This window comes from Neopsephotus bourkii, unplaced genomic scaffold (assembly GCF_033783945.1).
Source record: "Neopsephotus bourkii isolate Nb327-2 ecotype Australia unplaced genomic scaffold, CSIRO-AGI_Nbou_v1 NB_911, whole genome shotgun sequence".
NCBI classification, from domain to species: domain Eukaryota; kingdom Metazoa; phylum Chordata; class Aves; order Psittaciformes; family Psittacidae; genus Neopsephotus; species Neopsephotus bourkii.
Genome location: NW_026901405.1, coordinates 2,665,434 through 2,687,702, shown reverse-complemented (window position 1 = coordinate 2,687,702; position 22,269 = coordinate 2,665,434). Strand labels below are relative to the sequence as shown.

The 22,269-nt window shown below is 37.5% G+C and overlaps 1 protein-coding gene across 19 annotated transcripts in view; it reads right to left on the bottom strand.

The window, feature by feature from the left end:
• Window positions 1-597: 597 nt before the first annotated feature.
• The window catches only part of ROBO2 (roundabout guidance receptor 2), a 1,066,866-nt gene continuing 1,045,194 nt past the window's right edge, over window positions 598-22,269 (bottom strand). For 7 of the 19 annotated variants that reach the window (XM_061357715.1, XM_061357704.1, XM_061357703.1 and 4 more), the window contains 5 exons: window positions 19,150-19,332; window positions 14,775-14,945; window positions 9,063-9,323; window positions 4,480-4,680; window positions 598-3,464 (listed from right to left, as the gene is read on the bottom strand). In XM_061357715.1, coding sequence (XP_061213699.1) covers window positions 3,463-3,464; window positions 4,480-4,680; window positions 9,063-9,323; window positions 14,775-14,945; window positions 19,150-19,332 — 818 coding nt within the window. In that variant the 3' untranslated portion in view covers window positions 598-3,462. The remainder of the gene's footprint in view (window positions 3,465-4,479; window positions 4,681-9,062; window positions 9,324-14,774; window positions 14,946-19,149; window positions 19,333-22,269) is intronic. The other 12 variants (XM_061357709.1, XM_061357712.1, XM_061357710.1 and 9 more) reach the window with 5 other exon arrangements.

Genomic DNA, 22,269 nt, shown 5'->3' with positions numbered 1-22,269 from the left:
TTGCATCACTGAAATGGCTGCCCATACAGCAATACACCACTGAAGCACATGGAACAGTTTATTATTCAGTCCTTCACCCCTCCTGCAGTTAAAATTGAGCATATATTCAATGCAAAGATTGAGAAAAATTGAACTAGTATCTGTCTATATGCTCTGAGGATATTCTGTACTGGGTTGGCAGTAGCTCCACCAGTACAAAACCCCAAGTCCAAGGGTTCAGACCTGCTGAACACAGGTTTTACACATCCACTGGTTTATGGACTGCAAGTATGTAAGCCATGCACTTGCAGCCCTTACTGTACATTGAGATAATATGTCTACAAACGATGTGTCACTAGAATAGCTGTATCAATGCAACTACATTGGTACAACTATTCCCAATATAGACAGGGCCTTAAACAGAAATCCCTGTGACAGGCAATGTTTACCACTGGCTTATTTATAGACAGCTTATCTTGGTTCAAAAACCAGCATATAAAATGCTCCTTGTTACCTGTAAGTGGACAGTGATGATTATAGCTCAGTCTATGTTATTATTGCCTGATTTTCCCAGTTTGGGTTTTCACATATTGACTCCTTACTCAAGGTCTTTTAACATAGATTTGAAATGTGAATATGTTTTATTTTTTCCCCAGTAAATATACAATACACACTTCAACAGTACTATTAACCAACTTTTTATGCCAATTAAACTCCGCTGCACTAACAATACCAATGAAACACATTAAGAGGTCATACTTTTTCGTGAACAAACTGTAGCCAATAAACAGGTATTTAAAAAAAAAAAGTTAAAAACCCATTCTAAGTGCTGCCACAACATCCCTTTTCTTTAAACACATTATTCACAATAAATGTTTTTGATTCTTTTAAAAAAAGAAGAATACTTCTTTTAAAATAGTAAATTAAATGGCATATTTTAAAAAATATGTACTGTGGTTCATTGGAAGTACACTGTATAGAAAAGAGAGAGAAAGAGAGAGAAAAAAAGAAGAGACATCACCTGTAAGATAATGGAGACAGTTTGCGATACACAACACCACCTTATGTAATATTGTAAGCAACTTATTAATGAACAAAAATGTACAGAAGCAGATGGACAAGTTAGTGAATATCATGGTACTGCACAGCTTTAATACTGACACACATTTACTTTCCAGTGGAAGAGATAAAACACGTATTCGAAAGTAATCGGGATGGCTTTATCGAAGTCTAATGATACTGAATTTTGACTAGGATATAGTGAGTAAGGTGTTCCACCAAAGCTCAGCACAAGCTCTTGAATTAAAAGCAAGAAAAAAAATCTATCAGTGACTGAGTTAAATGTTTTCCAGAGTATTAAATTTGAATTGTACCCTGAATAATCTTTGCTTCATATGATAATACCAAAAGAAAAAAACATACATATGTAAATACGATGTCTTCTTTATCTTTCCAGAACATTTTTGCACACTCTTACGTAATGGTTTTCATTATAATGTTTTAACAAGCAGGAAAATTACATATATTCATTGGTCACATATATAAATGCATACATTTTTTTTCTCAACTTTTTTTGGTTTATAACCTGCTAAATAACAGTCTTGGCCTTAAGGAAGTTAACTAGTATTGTTAATATTCAATAGTGCTGAGTTATAGTTGATGGCTGTAGTGTTTTATCTTATCATGGAACAAGTTAATGAAATGAAAAGCAACACATATTTAGCATTGTAATTTACTTTTCTAAAATTCTGTCATTACTAAAAGTGTTCTTAATACTGGTGAGCTCCAAGGCAATATATAAAACAACATAGACTGGTTATAGGAAAAGGGTATTCAAATGGAAACTTGTGTTCATGGTCAGATAACTAACAGAAATAAGCTGTAGGATGCAATATTTAAATTAAGCATCAAATGAGTGGATTATCCACATACAATATTCTAAGAAAAGCTTGACAATTGACTCATTGAGATTTGAGAGGTACAGAAGATTTGGACAAAGTCATGAAAATTAATGAAGAGACAGAATGCTGTCATTAATGTCCACTTACAGAGTCTGGTTTATTCAAAAAGTGTATAAACATGCGTTATTTCCTCATCATAGTAGGGTTTGAAGCCACTCACTAAAACACAGGTCAAAGATTTTCTTTGCTTATACCTAACTTTTTGGATGTACTGTATTGCCAGGAAGGTATTTAAATACAAGCCAAAAATAACTGACTGTTCCTTTCCTTTTAAACTCTAAACATTTTACTGTGAATTTAGTGGATCCAGCTTCAGCTCTTGCAGACTTCAGGTAATAGAATACAAAGGATTGTTTAGACTGCATTAAAACAATTAATGTCATGAATTTCAGTGGTGCAGCTCTATCCTCTATTGTACTGTACATGTATTGGAAAGATGAAATAAGATACTCTGACACTTCAATTTTTTTGGAAGCAGCTTGAATATGTCTTAATAATAAATTGCATCCTTAACTACTTACTAGGTATTCCTTGTGTTTATATTGTTTGTTTCTCCTGGGAAATTTCTGTCTAAATTTTGGGTTGGAGAAATTAATGGTAATAATTCTTTAAAACTGCAATATAAAAACAGCTTTAGTGAAACACCTTAAGTTCTTTTGTTTGTAGCAAGGTTTGTTTTTCTTTACTTTTACTTGGTGGCATGGGATGGCTGAAAACAGATACTAAGGGCATCATTCTAGTGAAAGGGTCTAGGCCATCTCATGCTACCTTTTATTTTCATATTCACTCTTTAATCTCACACTTCCAACTTCTGACCCCTTCTTAAATACGAAGAGCAACTATGTTGCTTGCTTTTAAAAGATTTAAATGTCTCTGATGTCTCCACTGACATCAGTTTTGCCTGTCACTTTCTCATTTCTACACCCCAATGGAAACCCAACTAACATACTGCTTTACATCCAGCATTATCCAAAGTAGCTTACATTACGTAAACCTTCTTCACACATTCAATCTTTTTTTCTTCTTCATGTCATGAGGAGTAGAGTTTTGTGCTTATCACCAAATAAAATTGCAGTGCAAACTTTAAACATAAAAGTTACACAATTAAAAGTTAATATATGGCACCACAGCCTATTAATTCACATATAGTACAACAGACCAGTAAAAACAGACATGAATATGAACATAGCTAAAAAGAAGGTGAGCTTGCATAGCAATGCAACAAAAGAAATTATATACAGAAGGAAATTCTTTTCATCCTGGAGGGTGATTTTTTTTTTTTCCTTTCTTTTTTTATATACTCCTGACAAGGAATAGTTTAAGGTGGATGGTGTATTAAAGAGAAGAACACAAGTAAAATATCTGTGGGATATGTGTGGCTGTGTGTCTTTACATTGCATTTACAGTTCTTTTAATAGTACATAAATAAAGAAAATGTTCATTGCACTGTTTAGTGTCATCACTTCCATGAGTTCAGACCTGATGGTCCATCAGAGCAGCTTGCAATGTGTCTTCTCAACTACTCTATAGAAAGAAACAAAGAGAGAGAAAGAGGTTGTAATGAGGAGGAAAAAAAACCCCACCCAAACTAACAAACAAAACAAAACAACAAGAAACAAAGCCTATGGCAATAGTACTGCAGCACAGGATGAATATTCATTAGGCTGGGAGAACAGAGCTAATTGCTTCTAAGATGAAAAGCCATGGATGCTAAAATTTAGCACTTACCAACACTGTATCTGAGACAGCACCTTCAGGGTTTGGGGATCACCATTAACTCTCTTTTGAGCTACTGGGCAGTAACTGTCAGGAAATACTGAGGGTTTGACTTCAGCAAATAAGAAGCAGTCATACTAACAGCTGCATTGCTTTTACTGATAAACATACCAGTATGCCTGAGCTAGCTGGAGTGTGCGTGTGCTACTTCAAATAGTAGAGTCAAACATTTGGCATCTGGTACTGCCATCACATACACAGCATTATCATAGCTTTATACCAGGTTTAACAGATATTGAATGATAATAGAAAAAAGTCTGGAAAACAATCCCCCTGGCCTGGGAAGTTAAAGGAAGAGTTGGGATAAACAACTGAAAAACTGAGCTACAGTGTTGAAAAAACAGGACCTCCATCTAAGGTCAAAAAGATCAGCATACTGCTCATCAAGGAAGCATCACAAGCTTGTCACCATGTGCGGCAAAATCAAGACCCTTTTCTTTCACTCCACTGAGAAAAACTGCCAAAGAAAAGCATACTACACTTTGACAAGAAAATTCTAAGTTCTTTTCAATTTTCCTAGTGTTACACCAGCATTACACACTAGAAAGTGTACCATGTAGATAACGCTGACATGGCTTACACAGATTTTAAACAGTCCAGCCCAAGAACAGATCTTCGTTTGTCACCACAAACACCTCAAAAAGTTCTGTGTAAATTTTAATCTGATAACCACGCTCAACTTCCTCCTCCCTTCACAACAGATTTATAACTATTCTCTTTTTGCCTATTTGTGAGTTTTAACTGTAGCTAGAGATAAACTTACATAATTCACCAGTAAACTGTCCTTGACTGTTTGATCCCACATAGCCTACATCGAGAAGGTCACTGGCATTGCGTTGGTGACCTCCTCGCAAGACTTCACCTTTTCTAGGTCCGGTCGATCCTTTAGAAGAAGCTGTTCCTGAAGAGCTGTGGCCGCCAGGGGATGGGAAGTTGGGTTTACTATATGGTACGAGTGCCTCTTCTAGAAAAGAAAACAAACCAAAATAAATTCCTACAAATAGGAATAAACAATCTACTCTTTTATGGACATCATATTAATTCCTGCCCTCAGATATCTTGTCTTGCTTTATAGCATGGCACTTTTACCTAAGAGAATACACAACTCAGTATTGTATCTCACATACAAAGAAATTAATCTTGCTTTCATGTAAACTCATAAGTCAGTTTGTATTAATTATAAAAAGTCTAGATTTATTACAAAGTAATAGATTATGAATCGTAGGCACTTTAATAAAAATTGATGCACATACAATTTCCAAAACAATGCAGCTATGATTGGATTTTTGCTTTGAGCCTATATGAATGTGCTTTTTCCTTTTCGTGAGCTTAAATTATGGTAACCTCAATCAATTTAGATAAAGAACTACAATATCAGCTAATTTAATTAGCTTCCAGCAGCTCAGTAATTTCTAACAATGCAAAGTACACTAAAGATTTTTTTAACTGGTTGTGAATTACACTGGAAAATATACTATGCATCGTATTAGTAGTTGTAATATTTGGGGTGAGTAAATCTTCTTGAAGCTTGTTTCATGCACCATTATAAGCAAAAGGCTTATTTTTGCTCACTTGGATTCTTCCTCTGTGAAGACCTGTAATAATGAACTGCTCACAAGAGCAGGATTAACACCGATAAAGCATATGACTACATGTCTTCATATAGCATGAAGTAAAACAAGCCATCACATCTGATTAGAGTTTCCAGGAAATACTGTTGTAATAATCCTAACTTAAGAAGAAAAACAGCAGCACTGATTTATCACTTAAATAACAGAAGCACTATTTTATTTCTTTGCTGTGTATGATCCACTTTTGCTTTCTCATAAGCTGAAGAAAGAGACTTTGCTAAACATAGTTTGATTCAAGAAAGAATATGAATATACATGCTTAACCTCAGACACAGGAATTGTCCCTTCTGAAATCAGTGGAATATCTCCTGCTTGAATCTTACATTTTTAAAGTGAATCTGGACTGAAAGGGGTTTCTTTATTTTGCTTTTCACACTGTCTTCACTCATAAAAAACCTGATGAGGGGAAACAGAATTTCTTTGACAGAGGGCAGGAACACAGGAGAAAAAGTAGGTGGGGATGGTTGGAAAGAAAGAGGAGATAAAAATGCTTTTATTCACAATCATGGAGCCTTTGCAAAGGTGCAGCAGAGGCACAAGGGATTTCATTCTTTGTGCCTGCCACCACAAGTGAGTAGGACATGGGAATTCCTCATGTGATCTGCTATTGAACAGAACCCAATTGTAAGGTAAAGCTGTCGCAGAAGAGGGCAGGCTCTGATTTTATTCTCAGCCCAAGTATCTCCCCCTGGCCCTGTGGAAGAGACCAGAATATTTAAGCTGCAAGATGTAAAGGCATTATTGGTGTTTCGTGCTATAACTGTGTGCTGCTTTTGCTGAAATACACAGAAACATTTAAAAGACATAATAAAATGTCATTTAACAGCCACAGTCACCTAAATTACTTTACTTGTTCTTTACATATCAAGCCCTAGCAATTGAATCAGATACAAACCTGGTTTCCAAAGGCTGGCTAAAATACGGAACAGCTTGCATTAAGGCAGCAATAAAGCAAGCAGCATAAATCAGTTCAGTAGAAAGCTGGATACACTTTTAAAGAATGAGAGAAAAAGTCACTAGCACTGCAAAAGAGCTCAAAAATGACATATATGGTCAATTGATTTGTTTTTCTAGTTTGTGGACTCAGGATAAGGCCTCCTTTGGGTTCAATGAAATATTGAGAAAAACCGACCTTGAATAAATACAAAGTGCATTATCATTATAGAGCATATGGTGTGTTAAATTATCTGTTGTGCCCTCAGAAATAAATACAATCCATAAAATAAGCAATTGTGACATTAAATAAAGACTAAGTTTTCCACAACATTCTAGCACATGAAAGGTAGTTGTCTTTAAGTCCTTAGAATGGTCTCAAATTTATTAAACACTCAGAACAGTGCCCTGTGCCTGAGTCTTGCAAAGAATACCAGGAGGCTTTGGCAATGCCTTTCTCTTTGAAATACTGAGCCTTTAATTTGAAGATATAATTCTAGCCCTTATGTAATCAGGATATATGTATGTAACAATGTTCCTATACCCCAGATGATAAGCCAAAGGTTTTTAACATTATCAAAACCATTGCAACTTGATCTAGGCACTACTTTCTTTAGAGAGGAGGCTGAGAATGTCATATTTGATGTGCTGTAACTGTGGTTCCACAATGAAGCCACTGGCAGGAACTCAGTGATCTTGTTTATACTGAAAGCAACCAGTGGAAACATGGTTCCCAGAATCAGGTATTTTTATTTTATTCAACTGCAAACCAAAGGTCTTGCTTTGAAACTTTCAGTCACAGCGTGGTCATGTCTGAATGAAGCCCCCTATGCTGCAAATAGCTATTTTCTGGAAGCTGATAGCTTGATAAATGAGAAAGTCATGTTACAATATATTGAAAAGTAGGGCAGGATAAATTTCCAGAGATTTTTGTCATTAAGAAGCACAATTAATATCATTGAGCCACCCCAAATTAGTAATATAAACAATCACCACAGTTACACAAGAGTAACTTTTTTAAAATCCATTAGAGAAAAGAACACAGAGCAAGGAAGCTGTAGCACAAGAAGCTGGGATGAGAAGACAAACAGACATGCAGCTCTGGCCCACCTTCTGCACAAGTTTTATGAACCCCTCAGATGGGTAAAAACATTATTTCTCCTAAGGGAATCCTTTGTCATGCACAAAGGATATGAAATTGCTCTGGTCATCCTGAATTTGGCAAGAATAAGATACCTGTAATTAATTCAGCCCTAAATTCAATGCTTCTGTATGAACCGGAAGTGTCAAGATCAGATTCTTTTTAAGGACAGATAAATGCAAGTCCTGCAGATGAGAATTTTACTACTGTATGCCATCAAGGTATCACAAAATAACTGACAACTTCTATTTGCACGCTTATGAAGCAGAGGAAAAGGAGGGGACTTCTTGCTAACCAGGTCAGAGAAGCATCCTTAATAATAATTTATAAAGAAACTAGATGTATAAAATATATCCAAGCTATTTTCTAAGTGTTCATATATCTTGTACATTGTAATTAAAATTGCCATTTCACCAAGTAGCATGAATTTCACACTATTTTTAAACCTTGACTTCACATCATTATTTTACAACATGAACTCATTTATGCAGCTGAAATATTCAGGGGTTTAGTGGTACCATTATTGCTATATTTTAAAGTATGAATTTTATTTAAAACATTTACATTTTAAATATGGGTAGCAATATTTCCTAGGAGGTCTATATTCAGTAAATCCTGCCCCCATGGCAGGTTTGCTAGCATATTACTTTCTTTTTTTAGGATGTCATTGATATTAGTGTGCTAGCTTAACAAGGAGCATTAATAGTAGAATAAAGATGTATACGCGTACCTCTAGTGTTACTTTGGAAGCTACAGGCATATTTGAAGAAACAGTGTAGCCCTACAAATGCACCACATCTAGTATCCTTTTTTTTTTTTTTTTGCTTGTTTTAATCTTCTTAATTGTCCTCTTGTATCACTAATCACCACTGGGATAACGTCTGATTAGTAGGTTAAAGGAAATATCCTAATATGAAGGTAAAAGCTGAAACAGCAGCTTTTCCTTGAGGTCAGGCTGAGATAAGGAATCTGCAAGTATTGCAGAACTCCAACTCCAGCTCAGCATCACCTCCTGCATCATTTTTACAGACTTGAAACCCAGGTAGGAAATAAAGTCAGCACTCAGCAATGAGCAGGTCCTGTATAAAGGTGAAAACCTCCGCTGTCATCTTGCTAGGCTTAAAAGATGAATGTTATTTGGTCATATCCATGAATAAATGGAAGACTGTTTTAAATACTGCTGGAAGGAATGTCAGCAGCTCAGAAGGATCAGCCTTCTTGCAGGTATGCAAAAACAACCGTTGCCAATTTAGAAACAGGATGCAAGAAGTAGAAAATATGTCCCTGTATGTATAAATATATACATCTAACAGAAAATAGGACCTGTTTCCCCTTCCCTGCCTGCCTGAAACTTCCTGTTTTTTCCACTGCTCTGCTTGAAAACATTATTAATTGCCAAAACACTGCAAAGAATGCACCAAGTCAGGTGCTAATGTGATTTCATTGTTGCAGGAGTGAAAAATCCTTGAACTACATGCTCTCATTTCACTTTGCCTTTTCTTATTTTCCAGCCTGAGCCTTGCCAGTTTTGGCACAGAGGGGCATGAGGTGAGCCTAGACTCCTGCCAGGTACAGAAACCCTCAGCTGAGCAGTGTCAAGGAGCCGTCTGCATTGCCTCGGCTGGTGCAGCACACACACACCTGATCCAAAGGCTTGTTTGTGTTGGGCTTTCCTGAAATCCTCTTGGCGGTCTGTAGAGCTTATCCACTCCTGGGTTTGTCGCTGCCACTCTAATGATGTCCTAGCTTGCCGGTCCAGGGAGCTCTTTGTTTCATCTATGTTCGGAGCATGCTGCCTCTCAAGAGAGCTTCCTTTCCTCTCTGCTGAGCCTCCACGCTGGCCGGGGACTATTTGCTGCCTTAAACCCTGACCAGGGGGCGGGTCAGGTGGTGGTGGAAGATCTAAAAAACGTGAATAAGATTTAGATGAACTAATTTTTTCAACGGAAACAGAAGGTGTATTTGATGCTGAAAAGTAAAGTCCCTTGCAAATGGTACGAGTCACTTCCTTCAGTCATTTTAAAAGGAGGAAATGCCATGTTAAACAGAAATGTGGTTTTAACTTCTAGGTTTTTTTTTATTTAGGTTACTGTGTTGCTAGTTGTAACTTCCACAAAAATCAATAGACTATGAAGCCCTGACTTGCATTTCTAAGCATGGGGCTTATTTTCTGCAGGGTATGCTAGAGCTGGCTCTTTCAGTAACAGCAAGCAAGCAAGGCTACGAAAAAGTGATCTGTGCCAGTTGACAATTTCCCCCCATCATATTGGGGATTGCTTCATCGTCCCCACTTTTGGGCTTCACCTTCAGCCTGAGGTTTAAACTCAAAATCTAAATATACTTTATCAAAATGAATGAAATTCCACAAAAATTTTGAGAAAAAAATATTCACAAAACTACTGTCATTGGAAAAGCCTCAGTACATCTGAGAAATATGCATGTTGAAATGGAACCACCAAACAATGGATGAGCATTTTATTCAAGTACTGTTTGAAAGTTCAGCCAAGAGCTGGAGTCTTCACAGACAAGATAATGGCCACTCTTAAGTTTAGCAGTCCTGCAAATACAACTGATCACATACAGTTTCAGCTGAATACTGAAAGGCACTTGCCTGGTCTCTAATAACTCCTGTGCTTTTCAAGTATAACACTCAGACTATGAAGATGCTTGCAGAATTGAAGATCAAGCTTCTAACCACATTTGTGAAGGCGAAAGTACATTTTGTTTATTAGTTCCTCACCCAAGGTAATTATAGAATCTGGTTAACTATAATTCCAAATGTAAGATTTTCATCTTTCATCTTTCAATCTTTCAAGATTTTCAAGCTTATTTTACAGACTTATAATAGTATAGAAAAGCCTCAGATTACTAAGAAACAAACAAACCAAACCAAAATAAAAATAAACAGAAAAGGGAAGCAACTTAGTATTGTAATGCAAAATCTCTCATATTGGATACATATTTTATATGTAGAACACTTGTTGATAACTATGGTTTGGGGTAATTCATATCCCAAATAAATCTGCGCAGCCCCGCCAACTTCACTAAGCCTGTGTTAGGTTACTTTACATATGGATATGTCCTGCTTTCAAGTGTTTTTTTATCTTACACTATTGTGGAAGTTTGTTAAGGAATTGAACTTGGCTCAACAATAGACATGGAAATGTAAACCTCTGCTGTGGCTGTAGGAAAGTCTGATGTTTATAACTAGTGAAATTAAAATTCATTTTAGAAATCAGTGAGGAGGCCTTTGGAGGGAATTTATTTCAAAGTCTGTATTCTGGCTTTATAAAATGCTACACAGACTTTTTTTCATGTCCTTGCTGTTAGAGGTGGTACTCATACCCCATATATGGGGCAGAAATACTTCCAAAGTTGCTGAGATGTCATTCCATCAACACTCATAGATAAATGAGGACATGTGGGTTATTTGTGTCAACAAGGGAAAGTAGTTGTATCAGATGTTGCTATCATACTTTTGTTCACAGCCAAAGTGCTACATCCTACATTAAGATACCTGCCTTGTGGCTAGAACTGCCTTATAATAATCTGTCAGTGAGCTTGGTGTATGCTTTATGTTCAGCACTAATTTATTTGAGGAATTTTTAGTTATGAATATCGATGTGACCTTTCATGACAATGGCTATATGTGAGTTACTGTAGATGGAAGCAGGAGGGTATGGGATCTTGCCAATGTTAAAATTGCTTTATAGTGTTGGCTTCCAAAATAGCATTTCTTATAATTGATTTCACTGCAATCATAACCAGTTAATGTAGAGAACCACATCACTGACATCTGCTTATGCAGTCTGAAATAGAGATTACTGAAGTTGTGATTTATAAGCACTTTATGGAAATGCATTGAATCCAATGAACACAGTCAGAACATGACATCTGACAATGCAATTTTCCAAGACAGAATATTTACCCTTCAACAGAAACAAAAATTTTAAGTAGTATTGGATCAAAAACCGAAAGCTAAAATTACTGCAGTATTAAGCTTCTTAACATACAGTACCCTTCTCTGGAAATTGCTACCTAATAGTTGTTATTAATTAGATACTGAGAATGAAAGAAGGCTTGTACATAAATGAGACTGCACGTTATACAGCTAGCTGCAACTCCTTGAATTACTGTAGATTTATGCTGCTGATCTACTGTTAACATAGTTGCTTTCATCCATTCACAAAATGTGTGTAACGATTGCCTTATGCATAGACGTGAAATGACAAACGGTGTCTGTAAAGTTCTCTGTGTGGTTTAGACCCGCGGATAAGTTGAAACTTATCTTTTAATGAAGCTTCACACAATTCTAGAAGAGTTAAAGGTACTGGGGAATTAATGTAAGCTGGCTCCAGCCTGCATACAGACTGACTGAACTATGCTAGACACGTCTGAGAAGATCTGTAAGAACAGTTTCTAATTCTAGCCAACTGACTAAACCATTTGCTTTTGCACCTTCAGCCTCAGTCAGGTTGGTGGTCAAAGTAACACCTAACTTTCCTTTTTAATTAAAAAAGCTGGAAGAGAGCTTCATTTGAAAACGTGGCTTTTTATTTACTCTACAGTTTAAATCCCGTAGTGTAAATCTTCTGCTTTTGGTAAATTACTAAATATGCTCTATTATCTTGCCTGGGCATATATAATGACCCCGTGCATTTGGAGTCATCAGTTTTCTTCCTCCAGTGCCTCAGAGAACTGTCTTTCCTCTCCTCAGCCAAACATGTCCACATGTGGCTATGGCACATGTCTGCGCACACACTTGCAAGCATGCACATACATGACAGTTAATGGTTGGCATTTCGACTGCTAGTAAAGGAGTAACAGACACCAGACAAGCTAGTAGTCTCAGTCCCTAACAGGCAGCCATATTACCACAGAGTCAAGCCAACTCGTTCTATCATGTCTAGCACTTCAGAGAACTTTTGAGAGACTTCAACAGGATTTTCAGTGAAGATATACAGAATGTTCTCACTGATTATCACTGCAGTTCCATCTAAATGACATTTATTTTCCAGATGCCAGATAAAACCCTCACTGAGCTGGTAACTGACAAGGCCAGTGGGATGTCATCCAGACTACCACTTGCAGCCTCTAATGGCAGGATTATCAAACTTGCCAGGCAATTTGTAAGTGCACTGGTGAAGAGGTTATGGTCTTATTGATTTAGTAATGGAGGGATTGTGATTGAGAAGCTGTAGGATATCAGAGTGCCTGATAAGAAGCAGATGGATGTCCAGCCTGGGATTACCCCAGCTCTCCTTTAGAAGGCAGAACATTGGCCAAATGATTCAGGCACCAGTCAAGCTTTGGCACAGACTCTCATTATTAACTGGGAAAAGAAGCAAGTTACAGAACTTACAAGTATAAGGACATTTCTTTCTACCTGTGCCAGTGATTTGTTTTCCTAGGGATGATAAAAAAAGCCAGATTTTATGACAGAGTCACTCCCTGAGGAGTCACGTTTCCATCTGTCTCATGACCTGAATCAGAATCCCGTTAACTTTCTGCTACACAAGGTATTGTTAAATATTTCTATAGCAATAGTACTCCAAAGCAGAAGTATTAAGGTCCCATCATATTGACTGCACCACAAACTCACACATACACAGAATTTGTGTCCCAAAGGGCTACAGTTCATGGTGACAGGATATGTCACACAGAAAGGTTAACTTAACGAAAGATTATTACCAGCACCAAAAGCAACACCCATAATTTGCAGTTACTGTTCTCATAGACACATCTATTTAATAGATCTGTGCAGCAGGGAGGCCTCTGGAATATATCCACAAGGGTAGGGCATTAATGTTTAAACCAATACAGATCCATATGAGTGGAGTCTAAGCTACTTCAAGCTGCATCCTCAGATAATATGGTAGTGAGACTGAGTCACAGAGCATGATGTGTAACCCTCTGGTGCACTTTCACTTTTGGAATCTGTTCTCTACCTTCATGGTCTGACAAACAAGGAACCTGGCAGAGCGTACTGTAAAACCTGATCTGTACACCTGATAACATTAGTGAGAGGGGAGCACTGGTGGTTTTAGCGGCCACAGTCTACCTGGCAAGCTCCTAATATATTTTCTACATGCACCTAGAGTAAGAAGTAGCACATTATAAAAGAAAACCTCAAATTAAACATACTATCTATCAAATCTATTTATTACATTACCTGTCCAAAGAAGATAATGGAGTTGGACTTGATGATCCTTATAGGTCCCTTCCAGCTAGAGATATTCTACGATTCTACAACTCTCAAGTAAATTTTACTATCATAAGGAAGATGTTTATACTAAAATCTAAAGTAATTTTTACCTTCCCTGTTCACTGGAAGATTTGTCCAGGTGTACACAGGAGATAGACTCAATGGCATCACACCCACTACCATGGTCCAGATAGTGTTACGAGAGCCACTGAGGCAGGTGGGACAGCCTTGTTCTCAGAATTGCACCACTTGAAACACTAAAAGCATGAGGAAAGTGATCAAGTCTCCATTTGCATGGCTTTACAGATAACCTTAGTGGTTCCTTTAACACTCTTTTTCCATTTGCTGGCTTCTCCCTCTGATCATTTCAACAACATTTCTCAGGGGCCAGGACAGAGATCAGAAGAAATGAAGGGGAGGTAGCCAGCCAGCCACCTTTCTAACCAGAACTCCTCCAAGAGTTACAGGCAGCAATTGCATCCTTTGCCAAACTCAAGAGGAGGTAGACAAAGATGATTGAAGACTTAGCTGATTTGAGTCATTAAAAGAGCAAAATAAACATGCCTGAAATTTCCAGATGAGAAGCAGTGGTCAGAAAGAAGTGGAGATGTAAAGGAGAGAAACACAGCCACTTGAAGTCAGCAGATGTTAGGAACGAAGCAGCATGGACAAGACATGAGGCAGAATCGTGAGAAAAGTGTAGGATGTATAACCTTAACTGTTGGGCAGCTGTCAAAACCAGCACAAAACCCCAAAGCATTGTGGGACTAGCCCTACCCTTCTCCTTAGGAATCATGGCATACTGCTACTGCTTGTGGTGGCTACTTTCATTTACGGTAAAATTAACCATGGGCGATTTTTTTAATGTCAACTCACACCTAATGCAGTCATTTTTGGGTACGTTACTGAGATCTGAGAAAACCTAAGCGATGCTAACGTGTTCAGAGCTGAAATAAAGAAAAGATCCTTGAAGACTCACTTAACCAAGCTCCACAATGCTAGCGTTGCCATGTTGCTCATATGGCAACCTGGAAACCCCACTTCACCAAGCAAATAATACACCATAACATATATTCTTTAAAAGATTATTCTATATTCTCCCACTGCTTGTTGCAGGTTATCATCAGGGACTTCACTACAACACTTACCATCTGTTATTCCCTCCCTACGATGAGGCAAGGAAGGTTGGTCCAACCGTCCTCCCTTGTGTTTTTTAGTGGGCCTTGGCCTCTGACTCTGATTGACAGCTGCACTGGTGTTGCTGTCAGTAGAAAAAGGACTGCTTGGTCGAGGTCTCTGAGAGGAAGGATATCCTTTGCCTAAAAGAAAAAGAGAAACCAGATGAAAAAAACAATGTTATTGCCTTGAAATGGGCTGTTCTATTAATGTCTGTTCTGCAACATTAGATGAGGTGTAACTCTCAGAGGGAAGCCAAGTGTCCCCTCAAGGTACCCACTGATGACAACTGCTCTAAGACACACCAAAACAAGTGAAGTGAAAAACTTGGCATTCTTTTATCTTTAACTTTTATAATTAAAATCATTCCATCTGTTGTGATAAAACTACTGTATGCCATGTAAATCGTACCTGCTCTGTGTGCTGAACAGATGTGTTATAACAACTCCTCAGCCTTGAGCAGGGAAGGAATACAGTTCTACAATCATACCAAATTTATCTCCTCCTGCCTTCCACCTTCACATTTGCTGAGCCAGATTCTCATTTTTGGGGCTCCCATATGCACTGTATACCTGGAGTAACTCCAATGAGATAAACATAACTGATTTTGCAAGCTATGTAGCAGTGTAGGTTTGTACACTTAAGAGCTCTCTTTTCTCAAGAAATAAAAATGGAGGTATATTTAAATGCTAAAATGTTCATGTTAATTTTCAGTGGTTTTATATGTTAAAAATATAATGTATTCTGACTAAATTTATTCCTCACATCTTTTTATATATGTGAGTATATATATACACTAATCAAGCTACATGATTTCTCTTAAAAATAATCTTTGATTCTGTTCTATGGAGCAGATCATTAAAAGCATCATGTAGGAACAGCTGAAGCACAGTTCACTTACTACATTCACTTCCTCTTATTTTAATGTTTTTATTCAATTAATTAGGCTTATTGTTTAATAAAAACTGATGAAGGCATCTTTTACCTTCCTTTTTAATCAGTATGTCCTTCTTGACAAGTATATTTTAATTTGCTTAGAACTGGTACGTCAAAGCCTTAAATGTTTTCATACTACCTGCAGAGGAGAATGTCAAAAGTTCTGCCTTTTCAATGCTGCTTTAGGCCCAAACTGTCTAAGAGTTCATGGGAAGTGGCAGCTGATGCCAACATAGTAAGGAGTTCTTTTATCTTCTGCTTAACTTAGAACAGGATCTACCCTGCTGTGAGTTACGTTTCCCAGTAAAACCTTCTGACTGATGTGCACCCTGAGGAGGACACTGCTCTTAGGCAGGCTTGTCTCCCAGCTGCATGCCACTGACAGTGACTGGAAGTTACCACATTTGAATCCCTCATGTGGATGTTCCTCATGCCCAACTGAACTTAAACAGAAGGTATGCCTTTGTGAACCTGGTTCATTTACCTGAAATGGGTTACAGAACACCCACCCAAGCAGCTAATTCTGGAACTGGGAGAAAGCAGTAATAACCATTTGGGGAAAGGCTGGAAACATTAACCTCTATAGCTGGCACAGCTGCAGCCAGACAAGGACAAGACATCAAGCCCTTGTTTCATAGACAAGGACAGAACAGTAAAATAGACATGGATAAAATATTAAAATTTCATCTACAATTAAAAGAACACTAATGCAAAGAAATTCAGACATGAGCCTGAAATTACATCCTAGCTCATAGCACATTGCACAGAGGTATTGATGAAATAAACTTGCAGCATGCAAGTGCAACTTGTGAGTGCAGGATGAAGAGTCTTTGCACTTATTGTCTTGACTAAAGAAATGTGATTATACATTCAGAATGTTGGTTTGAAAAAGAAATAGGCACCGAACATTCTCTTTTTTTATACCTCTATGAAAATAAGGAAAAATAAATAGCACTGGCCTAAATCAGACATGGGGCAAAAACAAATGATGTGCAGGCTCCCTAAACGCATTTTTCAATGCACCTAATAACTGATTACAGCTTCTTGTATTCGTTTGAAGCCCTTCCAGTAAGAACTGCTGAGCAGTGTCACCCTCTCTATAGTAGATTTAGTGTGCAAGTGGAGAGAAGAATGAATCTACGGATTTAATTTCCCAAGGGTGTTAGAAAGGAAAGCTGTCTGAACTTCATGGCTTTTGGAAACTGGAGTCAGAGTCTGGCAGGAGAGACACCACACACCTAGATTTACCAGAGCCTCTTATGCTTGGCAATTAGACACACTCATGTGGGACTATCAAGTTGGACTTCTTTCATATCAATGACAATATCTTACACTGTTCTAAAGGGGTGAAACTCAGACTGCAAAGGAATAGAGAATCAGGACCTTCAGATTCTCTCCAGAGCAACGAACAGAAATAATACTGCTGCTTCTACACTATAAAACGCTATTTTGCAAGACGAGGGATTTATTATGGTGCAGCAGGTCCATAACAGGTATGTCTGGTGACCCACGCTACCCTGGGAGGTATCATACTGCAGTTAAGCACTGGGGTGCTTAGGTTTTTGTGAGGAAAAGAGGGAAGAGCTATCTGTTTACATGTGAGTTTTGTTTCTGTTTTGCCTGCTGGATCACTAAGGATTAAGAAGATAATAATCATAAATCTCTACCACAAACGCTGGATACTTTAGATACCCTGAACTTTAGCAGTCTGTCTGAGGGATTACATGCAAGTAATCAGTTTAAATGCATTTGTGACCTAATTAAGCTAGGAAAATATAAGTGACAAGAGGGTTGTCATCCTTTCCTTGTACATTCCATTTACATAGCTACAATAAGAAATCATTTATTTAAGTGTGTTTGTGTGCCCATTTACTTTTGTTATGTGTGTGCCTGTGGTGGAAGCCACACTTCTCAATGGCCTGATGCAAGCCAAATTACCTTTGGGTGAATTTGTGTATTAGCTTTTACTTAGGCTAAGAACACCACCAAAAAAAAAAAAAAGTCGGGAAGGATTTGCTCCTTTCATTCAAGACTATTTATGAGACTCTGCAAGCAAACCAGTGTATTTTAAATTACAGTTTGGCCATCATAGTAGATGAATGAAGGTCTACATCAGGTTTTGGTTTGTTTTGCTTTGCTTTTTCCAAATGATGAGACAGATCTACTCTGTTTCCCACTACTGTAACAAGCAAGTGAGAGTTTTAACTACTTTTAACAGTGAAATAACTGTCTTTTAAGGGTGATCAAAGTCAACGGCAAAAGCCTCAGTGATCTGAGAAAAGCTATATCTGTCCACCCTGTACTTTGTTGGCCAAACAGGACTTTGCCACTGATTCTTTTCTTCATTTCTAATATCCCTATAAGGCAGTGTTTGACATGAAGTTACTGCATGTAGAAAGCCTGTGTTTCAGCCCTAAGTGTGGAGACATTTCTCACAAATGCACACATTTTACTGAAGGACAGACTTCATACCAGACTAACAGTAACAAATTTTAAATAATAGGAACATTATGGGACCTAAGGGCAGGAATCGGCTGAGACAGCATAATGAAAACATGACCCAAGCTCATACTTTGCTATTAGATTTGGGGATTTAAATAATTAATTACTTCTGCTATTTTGATAAGACAAAACAAATGCAAATGCATTCATTTTTATAGAATAGTTAAAAATAACTTTATTTTATTTACTAGAAATAAAAATTTTGGAGCTTTAATAACATGAACGAAGTTATGCTCACTTTCCATTAATTCATTTTAGAAGACTGGATGTTTTAAAAAACAATTATCACTTTACCTTTGTTGCACTTATCTTGGCAAATTCAGTTGGCATAATAAAAATTAAATTTCATCAAAATATGTTTACTTATTGAATTAAGTGGTTTTAAATCAGCTATTAAAAAGGCTTTTAAACAGTTTGTATTGTTAACAATAAACGCACACCGATCCACCCCATGCTTAGAAAAACTTCATAGAAAAGTACACTTTTGCAGGAAGAGATGCAACAGAAGAGCAGGGATGGAGATAATAGTTTAAATATGTTGTTCATCACCAGAAATGTGAATGATTGTGAGGAGATTTTGCAAGTACCAAAATCATCAAAAGATTGCACAGGAGAATTAGTGATCTCTTAATCAAAATATTAAACTGAGAATATATCAGTAAATCTCAGCACAGAGGGAAACTGCAGCAGACTGAAGGTGCAGATTAAAAGCTTATGCTATTCACTACTTTGAATCACTAAAAACGAAACCTAATGCAAGGTTTCATTTAAAATATACTGATAAAAATATCTCCATCCACCTTATTACATGCATGTTAGACAGGTGTGAGACGCAGGTTCACTGAGAAGAAGAGAAGAATAGGCAGAGACACCCTTCATGCAGAAAGCATCAACTTTGAATCTACAAACCTGTTCTTGTCAGACTGGTTCCATCCAGCCTAAAACCAGCTTTATCTGCTGCTGCAACCAGTGCTTGTGCAAAACTGCCGCTGGTAAAGATCGAGTCATCTGAGGAGCTACCTACACTAGATCTATGACTAGAAAAGTTACGGTCCTCATCAGACGCAGAACCCCATCCATTTACCATTGAACCTAAAAACAAATGTAGGGGTCTAGTGAGTTGTGCACATTTGACATATTTTTATCATCTAAAGCTTAAAAGACCCATTTAACGTGTCCTTGCTCAGGAAAACCAAAATTCATTTGACAGAGCTTGGTACAAAAGAGCAGCATTCATCTAAAATTGAAGACCCACTTAATACATCCTTTCACAGCAGGAAACCCAAAGTTTATCTGACAGAGCTTGGTATAAAAAAGCACTATTAAAGCTAATGGGATCTCATTCATAGCTTGCCCCGTGTTGCTTTGATCCTGTAAACAAAATGATACATATTCTCTACAATTGTGAAGGCTCCATAGTAAGTTCATTTGAAAGTTAGTAGTTTTTCCCTGGGATTGAAATGAATGTGATGTGGGGTTTTTTTTTACTTAATTTATTATAAATCAATATCTAGTTTGATGCTTGCAAAACAAAGTCTTAATTTAGGACAGCACAAGTATATGTCTCAGTAGATATAGATGAAGCCAGATATGGGCTTCAAGAGCTACTTGAATAAGACTGGCATTATGCCATTTTATCAACCAAAACCTTAAAATAGATGTGCAATTTTAATGTCCTGAAGAAATCTGACCTAAAGCAATTAATTCTAATGGATTAAACTTAATTTTTTAAAAAGGATAGAAACAATTAACATTCAAGAATGGAACTATGTATACTCAGATTCGATACTGAGACAGTCACTAAGCCAGTGCTGGCCTCATGGTACCTTCTAGCTATGAACTACCACCACTGCAGGAAAGGAAAGCAATAATATCATAAAAGTACAGTCAGAAAATGAGATACTGGAAAAAAACACATGAAAGAAATATAGAAACCTTGATGTAGCTGGAATGTAAAGAGCAAAACAGCGAAGTAAGGATTCCTCTTATTTGCTCTTCAGTTATTTTTTCTTTTATTTTTTCCAATGCATGAAGCATCAATCAGCTACCCAATGTGTCAGTATAACTTACTTTCAAAAACTATAGCTCAGTTCAGGCTTATTTTAAAGTACTGAAATTCTGTTTCTTTTGTGGCATTAGATGGATTTGATGGTGTGCTGTACTTCTAAGAATCATGATTAAATGTTGTAGGACAACTCTACTCTGTGAAATAGAGCAGGAGGCAAAGAAAACTTTGCTTGCACCAAGTGCTTATCTTTGGTGTAGGAAGAGGGCAGCCAGGCTGATTAGATACAAAGTCCAGCTGAGGTGCAGAGCTATCAGACTGCTTTGGGGACCTGAGCTGCTGTATGGCATTGCACGGTGCTGTGAGACATAAGAGTACTGTTCTGAAGTAGCACAGACACCTATCCTGAAATACTTGAGATTTGCTTTTTAAAAACAGGGGCATGCATATGGTGAAAAAGCAAAAAGACCAGTGAACCTATGAGAATCTGTAAAGAACTGATAGCCAAAGATATGAAGAAGATATATGTGGAAAGATACGTCATAGCCCTGACTGGACTGTTGGCACAACTGAATTAATGTAAATGTATATAAGATGCGCAGCAGTACAGTAGCCTTTTTTAAATCCATGTCCAAGAAAGTATTGCTATGTTCAAAATTATTAACTAGTAAATCAATACTGCCTTGCTTTTTAGTGCCATATGGATAGGCTGTCTAACTATTGGTGGTGCCAGATATTAAAAATATCCTGCAAAAAACAAGTAATGAGTACAATAAATTAATACAGGAATTTAGCCCGTAGCACGCTGCACCACAAAGCCCAAGAACAATGGATTATTTTGTGATGCTGCAGTGACCAAACCTTTTAATGTCAGCAAAGTGGCAGGCTATAATAACAGAAGTCCATGCACTCATAAGTTACAAGCAAAGAAACTGAAAAGGTCTATGGAGGTCTGACAGGCAGAAAGTGTGTTAAGTGCAACAGGGAGTGACAGAGTTTCATTCTGCTTGCCAAGAGCACACACAAAATTGTTATTTTCCAAACAGACTCGACCTGATGCAGACAGATATAAGGAAGCTGAGATAACAGCAAGGGAAGGCTAAAACTGAATTTCCTCTGACAATCAAAGTGTGATAGGACTTCATAGAGAATGGAGAGTAAAAAGGCTTAGCAATAGTTATTTATGATGTACAGAAAGAGATACTACAGATAAAACTCTTCATGAAGATGTAAGAAAGTGAAATTCTATAGCTGAGGACTTTCAAACAACTTCTTATTGACATACTCTGCAAAACATGTAAGCACAAGCTGAAACGTAAAAATATTACGAGACATACAGATATGAAAGGATGATCCTCAGGTGCTAAAAATTTAATGTGTATCTTCCTAGTGTCAGGGCCCATGTTTTTTGTATGGTACATTCTACTCTCTACACAAAGACTTATAAAAACATATACCGTACAGAATAGGTTTTCAGTATCACAGGCACAAGACTATGGATGTTTTAGAGAAACTTAGGTTTGAATTCCCTTTTGCTCACATTCCTCTGTTTGCTAACCACTCAGCTGTTACACAACATAAAATACACATGATAATTTGGATGCGATGTTTTCAGGGTATGTCCAGGAACACTGGCTACTTTTGACCTACTCTTTCAAGAGCTGGACTGAAATTCATCCAATCCAAAAAGAAAATCAATGTTTTAAGTACGAGATATACAAAGCTGTATGTGACCAGGCAGCTATAACTGAAATCTCTACATTATTTCTACTGTTTGCTGAGCAGTTTCCCTGCATAAACAATGTTTTCCCCACCAAAACTTGCAGCAGTAAAACCCTGGCTTGCTTTGCCCTCCAGAGGTGTGGACATTGGCTGGAAAGCATGGAAATGCTGGAGCCCAGCCCGGGCACCTCAGGCCACCAGGCAGCTGTGTATAAGTTAACATGTAAAGTGCTTGTTTAAAGGCATCCATCCACTGGCCTCTTGTATTTCAAATCAGACGCACACTTCTTTCTCTCTGAATA